Source organism: Nelumbo nucifera, chromosome 4, assembly GCF_055504915.1.
Source record: "Nelumbo nucifera cultivar China Antique chromosome 4, China Antique-T2T, whole genome shotgun sequence".
Classification (NCBI taxonomy): Eukaryota; Viridiplantae; Streptophyta; class Magnoliopsida; order Proteales; family Nelumbonaceae; genus Nelumbo; species Nelumbo nucifera.
In genome coordinates, this window is record NC_142652.1 from 20,654,125 (window position 1) to 20,673,477 (window position 19,353).

The 19,353-nt window shown below is 37.6% G+C and overlaps 2 protein-coding genes across 4 annotated transcripts; both read left to right on the forward strand.

Moving 5' to 3' along the window:
• The first annotated feature begins 617 nt into the window (after positions 1-617).
• Positions 618-9,134, forward strand: LOC104597949 (Purple acid phosphatases superfamily protein). Of its 2 annotated transcripts, none has more exons than XM_010259751.3 (13): positions 618-876; positions 1,167-1,352; positions 1,682-1,773; positions 1,967-2,033; positions 2,322-2,444; positions 2,613-2,705; positions 3,003-3,132; positions 5,664-5,745; positions 6,266-6,398; positions 6,771-6,976; positions 7,061-7,186; positions 7,932-8,241; positions 8,646-9,134. In XM_010259751.3, exons 2-13 carry the CDS (start codon positions 1,182-1,184, stop codon positions 8,949-8,951), a joined length of 1,839 nt encoding a protein of 612 aa, XP_010258053.1. In that variant the 5' UTR covers positions 618-876; positions 1,167-1,181; the 3' UTR covers positions 8,952-9,134. The 2 variants fall into 2 exon arrangements, with proteins under 2 accessions (XP_010258053.1, XP_010258054.1); XM_010259752.2 differs by having other exon boundaries at positions 624-967.
• Positions 9,135-11,396: 2,262 nt separating this feature from the next.
• LOC104597948 (uncharacterized) lies at positions 11,397-17,524 on the forward strand. Of its 2 annotated transcripts, XM_088903206.1 has the most exons (4): positions 12,513-12,653; positions 12,733-13,388; positions 14,539-14,969; positions 16,587-17,524. In XM_088903206.1, the coding sequence occupies exons 2-4, from the start codon at positions 12,749-12,751 to the stop codon at positions 17,379-17,381; spliced, it is 1,866 nt and encodes a 621-aa protein (XP_088759332.1). In that variant the 5' UTR covers positions 12,513-12,653; positions 12,733-12,748; the 3' UTR covers positions 17,382-17,524. The 2 variants fall into 2 exon arrangements, with proteins under 2 accessions (XP_010258051.1, XP_088759332.1); XM_010259749.3 differs by having other exon boundaries at positions 11,397-13,388.
• The last annotated feature ends 1,829 nt before the right edge of the window (positions 17,525-19,353 follow it).

A 19,353-nucleotide genomic window follows, 5' to 3' on the forward strand; every position in this document is an offset into this window, starting at 1 on the left:
TTTTACAGTATTTCTCAAAAGAAATTTACCGACATAATTGCATGACTTACGGAAAAAGCAAACAGGCCTTAATATTCTCTTTTTCTTTCTGAATCGGACGGATTCCACCGTCTCCCTGGCGCTTTTGAGTACTTACTTGACAGACCGAAGGAAGGATGGAGCTATTTTCGTAAGGAGACCGGATCTGCTCCTTACACAGGGCGCCTCACATATCCCATCGTGCCTTGAGAACAATCTCCGGTGAATGGTGGGATGTGCCTGTGAGGCGCCCTGTCAGGAGCAGATCTCAATTCGAATTCAAGTATCCAACCAACGATCATTGGTCTCCTAAAATAGTAATTCCCCTCTTTTGGGAAGCAAAAGACCATTGACCGTAATACTTACAATTTTTTACTGTAATTTCAACTACTTCTCCCATTTCTTTTCACGTGTTAGTATAAACCAATAATAAAGGATTAAAGGGGGGTGGGGAATCGATGAAAACCCCGTACAAATGTCGTAGCAAAATTGGAAAGCGGATTGATGCATTGTACAGGCGTGAGGCGGGGCGGGGGAGACATTCAAACTTTAAAATGGAAGTATTAATTGTCTGGCCCCGTCCCGATCTTTCCTGGACATCTTCATATGATGACGACACAATGACCAAAAGGACAAGGTGAGAAGTGAGATCGCTCATGACGACAGTCCTCAACTCACTCTCGCTGTAAAATTTGCCCATAGTCATTCCCAGTTACAGTGTCGCTCCTCAGCTGCCAGAACTCACACCTCTTTTTTACTTACTTCAATTATCGATGGCGATTGTCGTCCTTTATTTGAGCCTGTGGATATAAAAGGCACCTACAAATTCAGAGGCTCAACTCAATATTTCCACTGAAGGTACGTTTCTTAGGCCTCCTCTTCGGCCTTGTACTTGGATTTTCCTCGGAAATTCACTTCTTGGTTCACTCAGTTGATCAGTTCTTTTCTCGTCAGTTTTTTGCATCTTGTTTTTTCCTTTTTCCCATTTGAGTTTGACTTCTGGGGCATCAGCTCTTGCTGCAGCTTTGTTTGCTTATATTTATTGATCTCAATGAATGTAGTTCTACCTGTTTTTACCGTTCTTGTCTTCTTTTGGGAATGGGTTTCGATGTTCTGAGTATAGTTTGATTTCTGTTGATTGATTGCAGGCTTTTTTGAGCACGATGAGGTTCTACGAGTTGTTTCTCTTGTCAATTCTTCTGGGTGTTGCAAGCTCTGGAGAGGCGATGCCGAAAGGAGAGCAGCCTCTCTCGAAAATTGCTATCCACAATACTATACTTGCTTTTGATAAATCGGCTTATATTAAGGCTTCTCCGTTTGTTCTTGGATTGAAGGTGAATGTGATTGCTATCTCTCTTGTCTGTTTTTCCTTCTTTTTCCCATTTTATTATTCAGAGCTTCTGGTGGAAGTCATAAGGCACACTGGTTTGAAGTTGAGTGCGGAAAAAGAAGATTGGTTTTTTCTTCTTTTTCTTTTTTTTTTTTTTTTTTTTTTTTTTGAGTGGTGGCGGTTTGGGGGGGTACTGCAATTTAGACTTTGAGTTTGAGCAGGTTAAATCCAAGTTCTTGAACCCAGATAGACACACCATTTCACTTGCAGAGCGTCCATCCAAAAGATTAGTAATAACTTCTTGGACTGATGCGTTGTTTCACTTTTTTACAGGGAGAGAATACGGAATGGGTGACCGTAGAGTATGGCACTCCAAGCCCAACAAACGATGATTGGATTGGAGTTTTTTCTCCTGCAAATTTCAGGTGAAAAGATTTCATGGTAGTTAATTTTTCACCTAAAAAGAGTAATCTAATTTGATCGGGCATAAAATTTGTTTTTTTTTTTTTAATTAAAAAACTTGAAGGTGCTGCTTGCTGCGTACTTTGATTTTTATACTTTCATTATCTCTAATGCCCCTTTAGATAAAAAGTGTACTGTAATTCCAAATTGTTTCAGTGCTTCTCTCTGTCCTGCGGAAAATGATAGAGTTTCTCCTCCATTATTGTGTACTGCACCTATTAAGGTAGGTCCTCCCTTGATTTGTCTTAATGTTACCATGCAATTCTGATGCAAAACTTGGGCTTTCAGGGAGTTGAGCTGAATCAAGCTTTTCCAAGCTCAGCTCAGGGTCATGTTCTCTGGGTTGGCTTAGATAGTCCTGGCTCCTAAGAACAACATCTCATTGAAGAGCTAGGCTTAACTTGCCTGGGCCTAAATTTGCAAGTTTATGAAGCCCTTCATCCATAAAATAGGCCAACCTGTACTATATAAGAATGTCAGTTTTGTTACTTTTATGTGATGATGCATGCAGTACCAATTTGCAAACTACTCAAACGGAGAGTACACAGGCACTGGGAAGGGAGTTTTGAAGCTGCAATTGATCAACCAGAGATCTGACTTTTCTTTTGCACTATTCACTGGTGGACTCTACAGTGTAGGACACTATCTAAAACTCACACAATAAATAATGTTGCATTCCTCTGTTTTACTGGTTTAGAAGTTTTGTTTGCTTCCTCTATAGACTAATTGTTTGGTTACATTTGCTTTCCCAATAGGCTCAATTCTAACTGGTTTTTTAAATGCATTGTTGTTGATGAAATAGCCGAAGCTGTTGGCAGTGTCAAATGCAGTAGCTTTTGCAAATCCAAAGGCACCCGTTTACCCACGCTTGGCCCAAGGCAAAGCATGGAATGAAGTATGCCAGTTCCTCTTTCTTATTTATTACCTGAACTTGGAATTATTCAATCAAATACAAACTGGATTTTCTCTCATGGCCTTCATGACCATTCTTTTGTTATAAAATATTTTGAATAAACTACCGCTAATTCTCCCACTAATAAAGGATAAAGTAGTACTATTTTTTTTCCTTGATGCTGGCAGCTTTTTTTTCTTCTATTCATTGTTTCATTTTCTTTCTTTCTCTGAGGCTTATTAATTTGGTAAGAATGTGATGGACCTCTAATGATGTGTATATTTTATACTTGACACTCAGATGACTGTAACTTGGACAAGTGGGTACAGTATTAATGAAGCAGAACCTTTTGTTGAATGGGGCAAACAAGGAGGAGACCAAATGCGTTCACCAGCTGGGACACTGACTTTCAATCGTAATAGCATGTGTGGTATGTAACCTTCCTCTTTTTTCCTCTTGGAATATTTTCCTTGCATTTACCCATAATTGATGCAAAATGTGGATCCGAGGAAGGTGTATCAACTTTGTTTTGTTGATACATTTTCAAATAAAACAATGTAATTACACAAATAAAAGCAAAAGTTTTTTTATTTAACATCCTTTATGACTACGAATTCTCTAAGTTATATGTGATATTGAGGTTCAAGGCCGAAACACATAGTTTATGGTCAAAGAGATAAATACACATGATTGCCAGTTCAGTCGATTAAGGAAACAATGGCTTATCCAAAAATTATGGAAAAAAAAATTAACCTTTTCATGGGGCCTATTCCACAACCTTACTATGTTGCAAGCTACATGTTGGGTGAACCCTTGATCCAAGATGAATGCTAACTGATGTAGGACAGAGTAGGGGGCTACAATTTTCTGATCTGGTGGTGGGCTTTCTAGAATGGAGGGGCTTTGAGTGATTATGATGAAGAATAAGGATGGAGAAGTAAAACTTGCTGTTATGGTAAATTGCAATGAGATCACTTAGAAAAAGAAATAAATGAGAGAGGGGAAAGAGAGGCAAAAATTCCTAGCAAAACCAGAATTGAGTAAATAAACTTTATTTCACCAAATAAACTCTTCTGAATTGCAATACAATGAATCTGTCTATAGACACCATGAGAACTAGGATGTCCTTTTGAAGACTCAATTTGGGCTATAAATTGACCCAAAATAACATTTTTTAGGCCACCCAACATTTTTAATTGCTTGAATAAGGACTCTAACTCCTAAAACAACTTTGATAACACTTTTCTAACCCTACTAAAACTAACTTAATGGTAAATTTACTTTGATTTTGTTATAAATGGTAATTATGGGAGTTACTATAAATAGTAAGCCTGAAAGTTACTACAAACAGGGGTGCAAGTCTGGATGGGTTAGGTCGAGTTGAGGTCAGCCCTAACCCAACCTGAGTTGTTGAACCCCCCAACCCTAAAACTTCAGTTGGGTTCGGGTTGGACCAACTTTTTTTTTTTTTATCAGTGGGTTGGACCAACTTCTCTACTTCCTTTTTCCAAATGTACGTATTTCCTAGACTCTAAGGGTTCATGTTAATTCAATATTAGCATTATTGTGTGTAGAAGAACATAGCGATCATGTTTTAGAAAGAATTTTCCATTAAACTTCACATTTTTTATATATAATATTACATGCATACATGTATAGATAGATAAATATGTATATACATAAATACTTGATGCAAAAAAATACATAAATTTATAGATGTATACATTTATGGATGCATAGTTGCATCCATGCATGGACAGTGAATACACATATACATAAGTACACGTGCATAAATACATATTTATATATGCAAATATGAAGTTAAGTCAGGTTTGGATTGGGTCAGGTTAGTCAAGGCCTCAACCCTAACCCAACCCTAGTTTTTCAGGAATACACATATACATACCATGTATATGTATATACAAATATTATACATATTTATATAATATTCAAAAAAATACATGGATGCATACATGCATGGACAGTGAATACACATATACATAAGTACACGCGCATAAATACATATTTATATAATATTTGTATATGCAAATATGAAGTTAAGTCAGTTTCGGATTGGGTCAGGTTAGTCAAGGCCTCAACCCTAACCCAACCCTAGTTTTTTGGGTTCAGGCTAACCCAACCCAAGTTGCAGACCTAGCTATAAATAGTAATTCTGATATAACTGTAAATTTCTAGAAAACATAAAGCCCTATTCTTAAGCTACCTACAACTCGAAAATAAATCTGAAAACACTTAAAAATACCAATAATCCCAACACTTAAAATTCCGAAATTGGTGTAGGAATTGAAAAACTGAATTGGTTCTTCATGAATTCATTCCTTGCTTCAATTTCTGCATCACTACCTTTCCAGTGAAACAATTCTTAACTGCCTTGCCCCAGTTTGTACTTTGTATAGCATGTGGCTGGATTTTTTCATTCATCTTTTTTGTTGATGTTACATGTTAACTTCTGCTTATTGTCTCTTACGTTATTAATTGTATGCTTTGAATATCATAATGGAGGTGAAGATTTTCAGTTTTGGGCAAACAAGTGCACAAGACAAAGGTACAAAAATAATTCATGGCATAATATTGGAAATGCTCCCTCATCATAAGTCTGAAAAGGCTAGAATTAATAAGTGCAAGTCTGAGGAGTGAGGACTTAAATTGAGGAGAAAAGAAAAAGAATTTCTCAAACTGCAATTATCCCGTGATATCTCAATGACTTCAATATGGCTTATTACCAAGTCTTTAATGACAATGGCATAGATGGAAATAAAAAAAAGAACAGAAAAGAAAAAGAAACAATTACTTTGTTTCTGAAACTGCAATTATTCCAATATACATTACTAACTTCAGTAGAGTTGGTGGTACTATTTTATGTTTGTTTCTTTCTGGAAAGCATACATATTCTGAGAACTTGATTTTTTTATTGTATATAATACATTTCAATAAATACAGGTGCACCAGCAAGGACAGTGGGGTGGCGTGATCCTGGATTCATACACACAAGTTTTCTGAAGGACCTGTGGCCCAATTCAGTGTAAGTAGCTTCTTCCTTTTGCATATACATATGTGTGTTTTGTCATTACGTCTGTGTTCTAGCCAAACTTCCTTGTGGGAATCTAGGAGTAGCCCCAGTAAGTGTGAGGGAGGATGAGTGGAACACTAAAGTAGGATATGTTTCCCTGTGACTAAAAGGTGAAGAAAACTGACCACTATTATTGGTCATGGGCAATGAACGAAAGGAATGTTTTTATCTGATTTTTCTGATAGCACTAGTTTTTTAGTTCAAGTATTGTCCCATAAGAAGTGATTTGGGGTTTAAGGTCCGAATCATGATTATTTAACCATGGCTGCATTGAATGATACCCAGATACCTGTACAAGGGTGTTGTATCATGTAGGATACTTCAACTTTTAGTGTAGAATTCATTTCCAATACCATATCCAGCTCTGTCCTTGCTGTATCCAGGTAACATAGGTGTTGGGTGTTATTAACCATTTCCAGGTAATATATTGCACAACATTAATATTTAATAGTATTACATATTGATGATGCAGATATACATACAAGGTGGGGCATCACTTATTTAATGGTACATATGTTTGGAGTCAGACATACAGTTTCAGGGCATCTCCCTATCCTGGTCAGGATTCTCTACAACGTGTAGTCATTTTCGGGGATATGGGAAAGGTCTGAATTCTCCTCCAAAACATATTCATGCATATTAAAGTTTGAAGATGTTTGGCTTGACAATGCTTCTCATGGATTTTGAGAATTATCCCATGCTATATTTGGAATAAATCTATACTAGTCAATGTAATATATGATTGCATATATTGTGCATGTCTTGGGTATGTATCATATGTTTTGGACATTAAATCTGGCTCCTAACCTAATTATCATTCAGGTTTATATCCTATTTTTCCTTGTACATCATGATTGGCATGCATATGATAATTATAAATACCATTACCTTCTTAAAAGGAAATGATAATAGAAACCAATACTTGAAATGGTGAACCTGAAGAATCTAATTTTTATCCCTCCCCCCCTCCTTTCCAGGCAGAAGCTGATGGTTCCAATGAATATAATAATTACCAACCTGGCTCCCTTAACACTACTCATCAGCTTATCCGAGACTTAAAGAACATTGATATCATCTTCCACATTGGAGATATATGTTATGCAAATGGTTATCTTTCACAATGGGATCAGTTCACTGCACAGGTTGAGCCAATTACTTCAAAAGTGCCTTATATGATTGCCAGGTTTGTCTTCCTCCATTTCAGCTCTATAATTTGGTGGACCACACTCTTTGTATTAATTGGAACTTGGTACTTTTTTTCTTGTAGTGGTAACCATGAGCGTGATTGGCCTGGAACCGGATCCTTCTATGGGAATATGGATTCAGGTGGAGAGTGTGGTGTGCCAGCTGAGACCATGTTTTATACTCCTGCAGAAAACAGGGCTAAGTTCTGGTAGGGCCCGTAGGGGGATTCACAACATCCTTTCTTCCATGATTCATATTTCTATGTGTTAGCATGTGCATAGAGACAAAGAGAGCATATGCCACTGGGCTTGGATCTGAGCATCTGAGAGTGTTGCATGGACACAAACACGGGAATTGAAAGTTGAGATATGTCTAGGAGTCCAACTTGGTGAACCCAAAACATTGGATTTGTGGGCACATCTTGCATAAATAGCATTTTGTTATGTGTGTATAGTTAAATTGCATTTTACAATTGACAAGTTAAACTCTAAGCCTTTGCCTATTTACCATGTAACCATACTAGTTGTTTTTCATTGTTTTCCTAGTTTCAATTTTAATTGGAAAAGATTCAATAAACAATGGATCATGAGCCATGTGTAAATTGGGAAAATATAAACACTATATTGGACAGTTCAAATGCACAGGCATTTAAAGTGGGTATTCATAATTTTAAGTCATCATGATAGACATTTTGGTAAACCGCTTCATTCACACTGTAGCTGAGTGTGGCAGATTTTGGAGAGTTATAGACGAGTCAACTCATGGATACACATTGACTTGTAAGCCCCATCTGAGCGCCGGTGTCCATGCAAAACTAAACCACCTTGGAGGTCTCCTAGTTTGATTCACAATTTCTAATGCATACACATGGGGAGATGAATTTTTATCAATGTTCCAATCCTTTTCTTTCATAATTATCTTGCTTGGAACATCATATATTCTTCTATTTCCAGGTACTCTACAGACTATGGCATGTTCCACTTCTGCATAGCTGACACAGAACATGATTGGAGAGAAGGAACAGAGCAATATAAATTTATTGAGAACTGCCTAGCTTCTGCTGACAGACAGAAGCAACCATGGTTGATCTTCCTTGCCCATCGAGTACTTGGTTATTCTTCAGGTAGTTTTTATGCTGAAGAGGGGTCTTTTGAGGAACCAATGGGGAGAGAAAGCCTCCAGAAACTTTGGCAGAAGTACAAGGTCGATATAGCTGTCTATGGCCATGTTCACAACTATGAAAGGACGTGTCCAATCTATGAGGTATTCCTACAATTTACATAACAATGAAAATCCACTTTACTCCCTGATTCCTTGCTTCTACACAAACATAACATTATAAGCTTTAAAAATTTTCCTTGATAACTCTTTCTAGTCCATGCATCAAACCCCTGTTCTGGAATTAGAATTTCCAGGTATTTTAGGGATTTTCTTCTCAAGGAAGCTGACCAACATCCAATCTGCAATGCCTTTTACATATAATGGTTAACTTTCTATTAATTGACTTGTTATTAGTGTCAATTATCAATATCTTGTACAAATGAGCATTCTACCTCTTCTAAATTAAACCAAAATTTTCAAATGGTAGCAAAATGCTTGTTAGTGACTTAGTTCATTCAGATTCTGCACCTCATAAACTAATAATGGGTTTCATGTTTCTATTACAGAATATTTGTACCAATAAAGAAAAATCACACTATCAGGGTCCCTTGAATGGAACCATCCATGTAGTTGCTGGGGGAGGAGGTGCTAGCCTTGCAGATTTCACCACAATTCAGACCAAATGGAATTATTACAAGGACCATGACTTTGGATTCATAAAGCTTACAGCATTTGACCACTCAAATCTGCTGTTTGAGTACAAGAAGAGCAGTGATGGGAAGGTCTATGACTCCTTTAGAATCTCACGAGATTATAGGGACATCTTGGCTTGCAGTGTTGACAGTTGCCCAAGCATGACATTAGCTTCTTGATGAGAAAACACTTGCATATGCATAAATTTTTACTCATTGCAGTGGTAAATTGTCATCTCTTTCATGTTCCACCCCAGAAGAGTAGAAAACATAAATTCTAGTATCCTAGTCTTTGTTGACCAGGAGTCTAGACTGAACTTTGTAAAGAAAATTAAGAGCTATATATTTGTCCATTTAAGTCGATGGTTTTAGCTCTCTCATGAACTTTAAGGAGGTGCAATAATGCATGATCCATACAAAGATGGGCTCCTCCATAGTTTATCATCATCATCATCATCTAAGCCTTGCTCCAACTATATGGGATCAACTACATGAAATTCTGTTTTGTCGTTCTGTTCTGTTCAGTTCCATATCCATTGTTAAATCATAGGCACTTAAATCCTTTCTTATTATTTCCACCCAAGTCTTTTTGGTCACCCCCTTCAACTTGTAACAGAATGGGATTCTCCAAAGAAGACTTTTTCTTTGGTGAAGTAACATATTAGTGCCATGTTTCCATCCCCCAAAAAGTAGATATACATTCCAGTATCTTGGTCTTGGTAAACCTACTGTGTAGACTCTGGGCATTGTAAATCAGATAAAGGTGATCTTAATCTACTCTCTTGAATTTCAAGGATAGAAATATGCATGACTCCGGTACAATGACGAGTTTCTCCTCTAAAGTTGATTATCTTAAATGACCTGGTTATTTAATCTGGTTATTTAATCAGAAGTTAGTTCAAGGGTATAGAGACAGAAGGACAGCAATAGAAAAAATGAACAGCCCCTTCTGAAAGAGTTAGATTGTAGTCCATTTAAACACTTAGGAGTGTTAACCAATGGACATTTCTGAAATCCCCTCTGGCCCAAGTCCAAAATTCTAATCAGCCCACTACGCTTACTTGTCCATGGACCACGATATTGAAGCATATGGACATAGAGCTAGTAAGAGCTAAGATGGCATTCTCAAAATCTAATTTTTGGGTGGGAGATGACCCCTCCTGTAGGATGGCAATTTCCCCATCCCGGATGGGGACCCAACTTCCCCGATCTCAATTATATAAAACATATAATTGTTGGACCCTGCCCCGATCTCAATTATATATGTATTAAATATTATTTATATGATTTATATATATCAAAACACACATAAAACATTATTTATATTTTAAAATTTTATCTATTTTTTTAAAAAATACTGTTATCTAAAAAAATTTTGGGGATTTGGGTCCCCACGGGGAATCCATCCCTGTTGGGGATCGGGAATGGAAGACAACTTTTGTCCCCGGTGGGGATCGGGGACGGGGATGAAGATTAATTTCAAAGTTAGGGTTGGGATGGAGAATATGATCCTCGCCCCAAACCCACCCCGTTGCCATTCCTACCCTCCTGTTTAGAGGTCATTGCAGCAACAGAGAAAGGAGGTGATCCCATCTATGAGTAATTCAATTTCCTAAAATTTAGGGGTAATTTAAGAGATTTACCCTTAAAAAAAAAACCAATGAATAATAATTTGAAGACTCTTCAGCGGCTCAAAAGCTGAAAACATCCACGCGCAAATGGCGTAGAAAAGTTATGGAAGCCCCCAGGGACTGGTCGTTACAAGGTTAACATGGATGGGGGTTTTCCTTTTGGGGATGCTCATCTTTTGATGCCATTATTAGAGAATGCTCTGTCCTTGAACATCTCTTTTGTTAGTCTCTCAGGAAATGAGGCTGCTCATTTCATAGCTTATCATAGTTTTGATTCTAGTGAGTGCTGGTGGAAGAATATTTCTCCACCAGATTGGTTATTGAACTGTTTTAAGTGTTGACTGTGATCCTTTGTTAGATTGCTACAATAGTATATTTCTAGGTTGAGGGTGTTGTCTTTTAGGTGGTCTGTTTGTATCTGAATTTCTATTGTATTCTGTTTCCCTTTCCTTTGAACGAATTGCTTTCTCACCAAAAAAAAAAAGAAAAATCTAGATTGCTTCAAAAAGAAGTTGGAAAGAGGAGCGGCCAAACACCCTGAAAGAAACTGACCAAGTCATAGTCAAATCTTTCCATTCTGCTTCTCTATCAAAAATTCAAAATGTAGCAAAATTGAACAGCAAGTATTTGTATGACCATCGTTTTCAATGGGCCACAGCCCCAACAAACATGACACATACAACTGACCCCTTGTCACATGAATCCAGCTTGCTCTTGGCGTATATTCATGTCAGATGCTGAGATGCATCACAGTATTAGAAGTTTAGAACAATTAAACTGGAAAACCATAACGATCAGACGGTAACAAAGAAATCCATGCATCAATTGATCAGTGATAGTCACTAGTTGAGTTTCACTCGGGACTTGGGTGGCTAGAGTCTAGGATGAAAGGGTTTGGTGGTGTTATAAAACAAACGTAGAATTCCAACAAGAACCATTCTATTCTAATTAATAAAGTTACAGTACAGTTTTAAATTTAAGGAAAAATGTCCATGTGAGACCCATTTGGAGACACGTGGCAAGTTGGCCAGATGGCAAACATGGTTTCCTCTTGTCTTCTAGGGCGTAAGTGTCTAAACGGGCCAAAATAGAAGCGTCGGCTTTCCCTTAGCAGTATTCCTTTGTTCAAGCACATATACGAATGTAGCCACGTAGCAAAAGACCCCTTCTCTCGACTCAAAGAGAAGCTCCTTTTATAAAGAAATCACAACAAATAGACAAGCAGAAAATCTCTCTCCCTCTATGAAGTCTCTGTGGAGATTTATAACTTCGTTTAGTTTTTCTAAGTAGATAACAGAACTATTGGTATTGTTTCTTCGACTTTTCAATCTGCAATCCATTGGCCAGGAGTGTGGTTGGTTCCCTTCACAGCTTGGAACCAGAAAACGAGGTTTTCATATTACAACTAGAGTAGTAAGCCGTTTTTTTCTTTTTTTTTTCCTTTTTTGTTCTCGTCTCTAATCTGAACTTCTCTCTTAGAGTATTTTTAGCGAAATGGGTTCTTTCTATTGATGGGCTCTACAGTCCACAGGGTTGCTTTCATCTGGGTTGAATCGAGAATTTTCCACACTTGTTTTTATTGTTTTTTCCCTATGAGTTGGGTTTGGGTGGTTTTAGCCTTTTAGGTTACAGGGTTCAGATTGAGAAACCTTTTTTTTTTCTTTGGGACTTCGATTTTCTTGTTTCTTTTCTCTTTGATGCTAACCGCTGGTTTCCCTAGTAATTTATAGTTTTGGGTCTTGTCGTGAATCTAATATCTTTATTTTACTGTATGCCTTATTCTATTTTCTTCACTGGAGGTTGAGGGCATTTGACTGTTTTAAATTCTTTCGTTCTTTCTACTAATTAAGTATTGATCCCTGAAGTTTTCAGCCCCTGGAGTTTTGAGTTTCGGTAATTTGTTGTTTTGAGTTTCGGTAATTTGTTGTTTTGAGTTTAGGCATTGTGTTTTATGGGTTCGTTTCTTTCTGGGTTATTTATATTGCAATTGGAGCAAAAGGGGAAGTTAAATGAACTGGGGTACTGATACTAATTGTGGTTGTGAGAGTGGAAATGGATGTATGGGTTGTTGCAGTAGCTGCCTGTTCCGGATACCTAGCTAAGTATTGGAAGAATCTTTCGAAGGAGAAAGAAGGTCCATCCCAATCGTCTTCAGGAGACTCCCTGTGCTTGAAATCTGAATCCCAACCTTTGCTGCAACAACTGCGTGAGCAGACGAGCAACTTCCGTAGACTCAGCCAGACACAATCAGGTGAAGACTCTTCTTCTGGTAGAGAAGAGTTCTCGTCGAATCTGGATTTGAGATTTTCTGACACGCTCCGGTCATGTAGCTCTTCAGCAACAGAAATGGCTTCAACTAGTGGGTACAATGGTTCAACCCATTTTGGGGAGTATGATGATTACAGTGTGCTTTCTACATCGAGTTTGTCTTCAGGTATCTCTAATGAAAATCATGAAAAGAATGGGAGTGGATTCAAGGGAAACAACGAGGTTGGTGATAGTTCTGGCAATTTTTTATCATCAGAATTTTCCACAGCAGAGATGAATATAAGTAATAGATACAGCAGAAGTAGAAGTCTTAAAAGTAGACGGCCTTTGGGGTATTCTGTTAAACCAATAAGTTCTTTAGAAAGTTGCCTCATAGCTCAGCTGTACAAGGAGCATGTTGAAATGGAAGAATATGTGTTTAGTTCACTTTCATCGCCACGTACACCAGCTGTGAGGCCATTTCTTGTAACTGATGGAAGCAGAATAATCAGCAGAGCAAGTGGTGATTACACTATGCAATCCGAAAGCTTGGGAAGTAAACTGTACGGCAAGAGTGAAGTACACTCAGAAGAGAAGACAGCATTTGGGGTGTCTCCGCTTCCAGAAATTGATTCAGTGCAGCTTCCAAGGAAGGTCAAACAGAAAAGAGGGAAGGGGCGGACAGGAAGATATAGTAGTTCCAATTTGAAAGTCTCCCTGAGAAGCTCTCGTTCAGAAGGTATTACATTTTTCCTTTGTTATTTATTTACTTTCATTTGCAAATCCAGCGTATTTTCATTCTTTTCTAGATGCACTCTCTAGGAAATTTAACCTTCTCTCATATTTCAGAACCAATTTTATCTGATAGTCAAAACCCTGTCTGGTAACAGTATCTTTTACTTCAATAGTTGACATTGATGAGAGAAATGAAGCCAACTCTTCAACCAAGGAGAATTTCACTTTCTTGAAAGATTTCTAGGTTAGTTTTGTTAGTTGAAAATTCTCCTGTCCTCTTTTTACAAAGGGACATTTTTGTTACAAATTGCATGTTTCAATTTATAGAAACTAATTATGCTTATTAGGACATGGGGCAGACCAAAAAAGGACGTGGGTTGAAGTAGTAAGAAATGATTTAAGCACTCATAATTTAACAATGGATATGTCACTGAACAGAACGGAATGGTGAGTAAGGTTTAATTTTTTTTTTTAACAATGAATGATGCTTATTAGGACAGTTCAGTAATGTTACATCATTACAAAGTATCATTATGCTTAACCCCTTGCTTGGCCAAAGAATCAGGCACACTGTTAGCTGATCTTGTTTTAAAATTTTTTTACATCAGCACTGTCTTAAAGGCAAGGCCTGTTCATTGTAATGCTCCAGATTGTTGGTCATTCTTCTCAAATTGGACTCTAAGGGAAAAAGGCTTCTGATATCTTGAATTAGATTGTTGTCATTGCTTGGTGCAATGGCAAAATCTTGGGCTGACAAGCATGAAGTTGCAGATTGAAGTTGAGATGCTGAAGCTTAGGTCCATATCCAGTCAGATCATTCCAGCCTTCCCAAGATCCAAGATATCTGGGTCCAACTTTTGGTACTGGCCCTTTATCCATTGGAGATGATAAATGTCAATCTTATCTTACAGGATCTCATCTTTTAATGTTTTAAGTACTTATTTTATTACTCGTAGTATTGATAATTTGATGTGAACCAATATATGCATGTAATGCAACAAAAATCATCTAATCAGCTACCCTCCACACCCATATTGATAAGCAAAGTCTTGCCTGGATGGAATTCCTCAAATATCATGTTCTTTTCTGCTCTTCATATATCAACTATGCACCTTCTTTTTTTTATCATACTCTGATACTACCATACTCAACAGGATCTCCCAATGAAGTGCTTCTTTTCTGCATTGGAATCGCTGTAGGTGTAATGACTACTCTTGTAGCAAATAAAAGAGAAGTGGACAAATTAAAGGACTTGTTAAAGCAGACTGAGAACTTAGTTCAAGATCTACAAGAGGAGTTGGAGATGAAGGATTCACTGACTGTGAAGGAGCTAACTAATGAAGGTTATGAATCTCAGGAAATCAATGACATTTGCTTTCTTAACCAGGCCCCAGCTCCATTTCCTTCTGAACACAAATGGGATGCATCTACTAAATGTTATAGTAAAGAACCACATGATCAGAAAGCTAACAAGAGTTCAGAGTCTATGAGTAAAATTGAAGCAGAGCTTGAAGCTGAACTGGAGAGACTGGAAGTAAACATGAATTCATCTAGCTCACAGAGAAGGTTATCCGACTTTCTGGAGGTATGCTTTGAGGCTAGACTCTTCTTCATAATATCTTTTATTAGTTCTATAAAGTACCAATGAAAAGATGAACAGTTATCAAATACTTCTGCACTTGAATTTCCATGATTATCTTTTGTTGAGTTACCTTATGCTCTTCTAACTATTGGTAAACAATCTGCAGCTATCAAACTTTATTTTGGAAATATTTTTATCGAACAGGTAGCAGAGTTAAGATGATTGTTTTAATCATAGATATTATATCTGTGTGTTCCACATGTCACCCATTTTCCATTATTTTATGATTGAAAACGTCCAACATTCAATAGTTGAGTGGATTCTAGAGTGGAAAAGCCAATTTCCCAATTAGGATGACACTTTTTATAGGTCCAGCTAGGATGATTATTTGAGCTTTCTAGATGAGTAATTTATTTGATTTCTTTTTCTTTCAACTTAATCTTGATCATCATGCCCTGAGTTGCTATCTAACAATAGTTTCCTGTCGAACTTTGGATTAAAAAACTTCTGCTACTTAACACGATTTCTTAATGTATTCAGCATTTAACCAACTTTCTGTTCCTAAGCATTTGACAAAGATGGGAAACAGGCATTCTACTTGAATCCTAGTGTTACTTTTTAATCAGAAGAAATATGGGCCTATATCACACACTGTTGTATGCAATGACTTAACTGACCGATTGTGACAATCTATGGTTTGTCTTGGATTCTGATACAATCAGGAGTTCAAGTTAAATAAAATCTTTCCTCAACCAAGGGTGCTAGATAACTCGTTTCAATCTCAGTCAGTCTTGCTTCTCGACACCCCTCCCCCAAGGCCCCAACCACCACCTTCTCTCTTGTTACAGGGATTGCCATTATCATATATAGTCATCAGATGGCTGGGACTACATTCTATTATTCTGTTGGTAAGATGTTTAGTCCTTTGAAGGAGAAGAAGGGGACCAAGAGCCCAAATCCTTAGGAAGTCAAAGTAGCCTCATAAGTAAAATGGTAGATCCCCAGAAAAATCCCATAACATATCCAAGGATGACTGAACTCTAATGTTACTAATTCCTATCAACCCCAACTGTAGCCAAACTATTGGCCATGATTTGGCTGGTCTTAAACTAAGATTTAACCTCCAACATTTCTAACACAAAATGGCCACTCTCAGATTCAGACTTGCATTCTCACACTCAGCCCTAGAGTTTACCATTGAACCAAGCAACAGCTTCTAGGGAGAAGAATATAATGGGAATGGGGGGGGGTGTTAGTGAACATAGATTTCAAACCAACCAAATTGCAACCGTTGGAAAAACATTCATTTTTTACTTCTACTTTTGTTTGTTATATATAGCAATCAAGAATGAATCATCCCATTACCCGTACAACTCTGAGGTGGTGAGACACAATAACGTTTTCATTGTTAAAAAATAAAAGAAAAGAAAGCATAGACACATGTGTGGTCCAGGAAAGAGATTATGACTAGTCAGTCAGTATTACTACATTAAACTACCGAGTTACTTTTTCTATGTTTATTATTATTTTCTATTTGCATATATTTGAAACTGATTCTTATTTGCTCGTGTTAAGAGATGTATGTTTAATCAATTTTAATAGTTTGGGCTCTGGTTGCAGCTTGATCCAGACTTTGTAGGAGAAATTATCCATGGAGAACTGAAAGCAGAATTAATTAATGGTGGAGCTGGTTACCAAGTTGACTCAGACCGAGATGCAAGTGGCACCTCAACTCAAACCCAGAATGCAAACTATGCTGTCTCACCTAGAGAGCTCAGTTTGCGTCTTCAAGAAGTTATTCAAGCAAGGCTAGAGGAACGCATCATGGAGCTTGAGACAGCCTTACAACAAAGTCAAACACGGGTGCATTTAATGGAATCAGAACAGATCAATTTCAGGAGAGACTTCTCAAACAGTGAAATAGGATCTTCATCGAACCAAGAAAGCCCAACCATGGCAGAGGAGAGCAATAATGTAGCCCACCCATTAGTTCTAAATCTATCAGGCGAAGCACTTGATGCGTACAACGAAGCATATGAAGAGTTAATGAGAGTGACTGAGCCAGAAGAAGATATGTCATCCACGGCATCTAAAAATAACAAGATGGACCAAGATGCATTAAATCCGTTTGGTAAGAGTCCATATTGGAGCCAAAATGAAGGTGGGGAATATGGTTCCATCTCCCATTTTGGTGTCATTGAGGAGAGGTGGTCAAGGAATTCGGTTCATAATAAAGTGACTACATGGGAAGAGCGGATCTCAAGGAATCGAGGATCGAATGAGGTTGGTGAGAGCGAAGATGAAGAAGATGAAATGGGAAAGCTGTTGATAAAACGGATTGTGGAAAAGGCCAGGCAAGGTTCTCCTGTAGTTTTAAATGCTCGAAAAATGTTATTTTCAATGGATGAAAACTAAAATTAGAATGAAACTAAAAAAACATAATGCATTAATTGCTTGGTTGCGTTTGGGATGAGTGCAAATAGTGTAAATGCAAATATGCAGAGTGCATTCTGGTCCATCCATACAATGCAAAGTTGATTTGGTTTTGCATTGATAAATTTAATTTCTTTCCAAGGCTCCGTTTGGGAAGAGTGCAAAGTATGGTTCAATGGAAATATGCACCCCGGGTCAGTTTTCCGCTGTTAGGTAAAGTTGTAAATGAATCCTGAAAATCGAGGGAAAGTGTAAATGTACATCGAGAAAGGGAAGCAAACCTGTGTTCTCACTTTCCATCGATGGAAATAGAACACTGATTTGCTTCTTTGTCACATCTTCTCGTTGAGGAATACTACAGCAACGGTTACTTTTCATCAACAGCTACCTATCTTCTTGACCTCTGACGACAGAAACGAAAAACTTGAATTGCTATTTCGAGCTCCGACGAACTCGAAATTGACATACGGCATTGCTGGCTATTCTGAAGGTCTCAGAACATCTCAGGTATGTTATTTGTCCTCCCCATTGAGATTGGATATTCACCGGTGATGAAAAGATTAAGGTTCTCAGAACATCGCCATACTTCACACTTCACAGTATTTGGAAGGGAAAAGTTGCCTCCCAAAATAGGTTTGGGAAACACCAGAATATATAGAGGCCAAGTTCTGTCTGGGGTTTTCTTCTACTTTCCCTCTTGGTTCCCACATGTATTTAGGAAAAATTTTCTACAATTACAAATCTAAATATATGTTTACTGATAATAATGTTTTTGTTATTTATTTTATTTTTTGTGTTGTACAGGCAACAGGGCTCATAGAGGCTAGATTTTACTTACAACATAAAAAACTCTCAAACACCAGCAAATTTGCACTCTCAATTTGTTTTCTTCCAACCAAAACAACCATGGGTGCAAATGACCATAAAACTGTCCTGAAAGAACCAGCATTGCACTCTTCCCAAATACAGCCTTTATATTAGCGGTTGGTTTTTAAACCAGTCAATCTAGATTTTGCTCTAATTCCATGGCATATGCAGGCTTTCTTAAACGGAATTTTAAATAAGTACATATTGAATAAGTGCTTATTAGAGCATTTTGATGCAGCCTGCCTTAACGGACTTTTTCTTTAATCTCTTATAAGGGGAAAAGCGTAAGAAGCTAGAAGCTTTTTTTTGTACTTCTAATTACATTTCTTACCAAACGGTTTTGGTGGCTTTTTGAGATGCATTTGGCTTCTAAAATGCAATAAGCCACAAAACACTTATTATAGAAAACGCAAGTACGCAACCAGTTCCAACTTCATCTAGGTGCCTTTTCGGTTTCCCATGGTAGCAGGTCTCCCTCCACGGCTCACAGATAACCCCTCAAGGGTTCAAGTTTAATAAGGGTTTTCCCTAAATATTAAGGTTCAAAGTATAGGGGCATATCACTGTATTGGGGCTCGCTCCCCTTATTTTAGTTTTTTTAAAACCTTGTGTTTTTTTTTAAACCTGGTTCAGAAGAATCAGTCCCTGAACCGGATTAAACCCGGAAACATTCCCTGTAGAAACATACAATTATCAAAATTTTGAACCTTGATAGTCCAATCCAATTCAAACCCATTCACAAGGTTTACCTCTATAAAAACTCAGAAATCAGGTGTATTATGAGACGGGAAGGGACAAGGAGGAACACATACCACAAACTAGGTTAGTGTTTGGCATCGATGCTGCAGTTGCAGCTACATAGATGCTATTAGGTAGGACTTCTTGAAACAACAGCAACTTTTTCTATTTGATATCAATGCTCCAAGAAACGTTTTTTGCACTTCTACTCATTATCCAATGCCACATCACTGCCATATTAACAGCAATAAACTGCAACTACAGGAAACACCAAATTTAGCATTGTTTCAAGCCATGCATTTTCGATTTCCAAGACATGGCTTAGAACACCATTTTCTATGAAAAAACG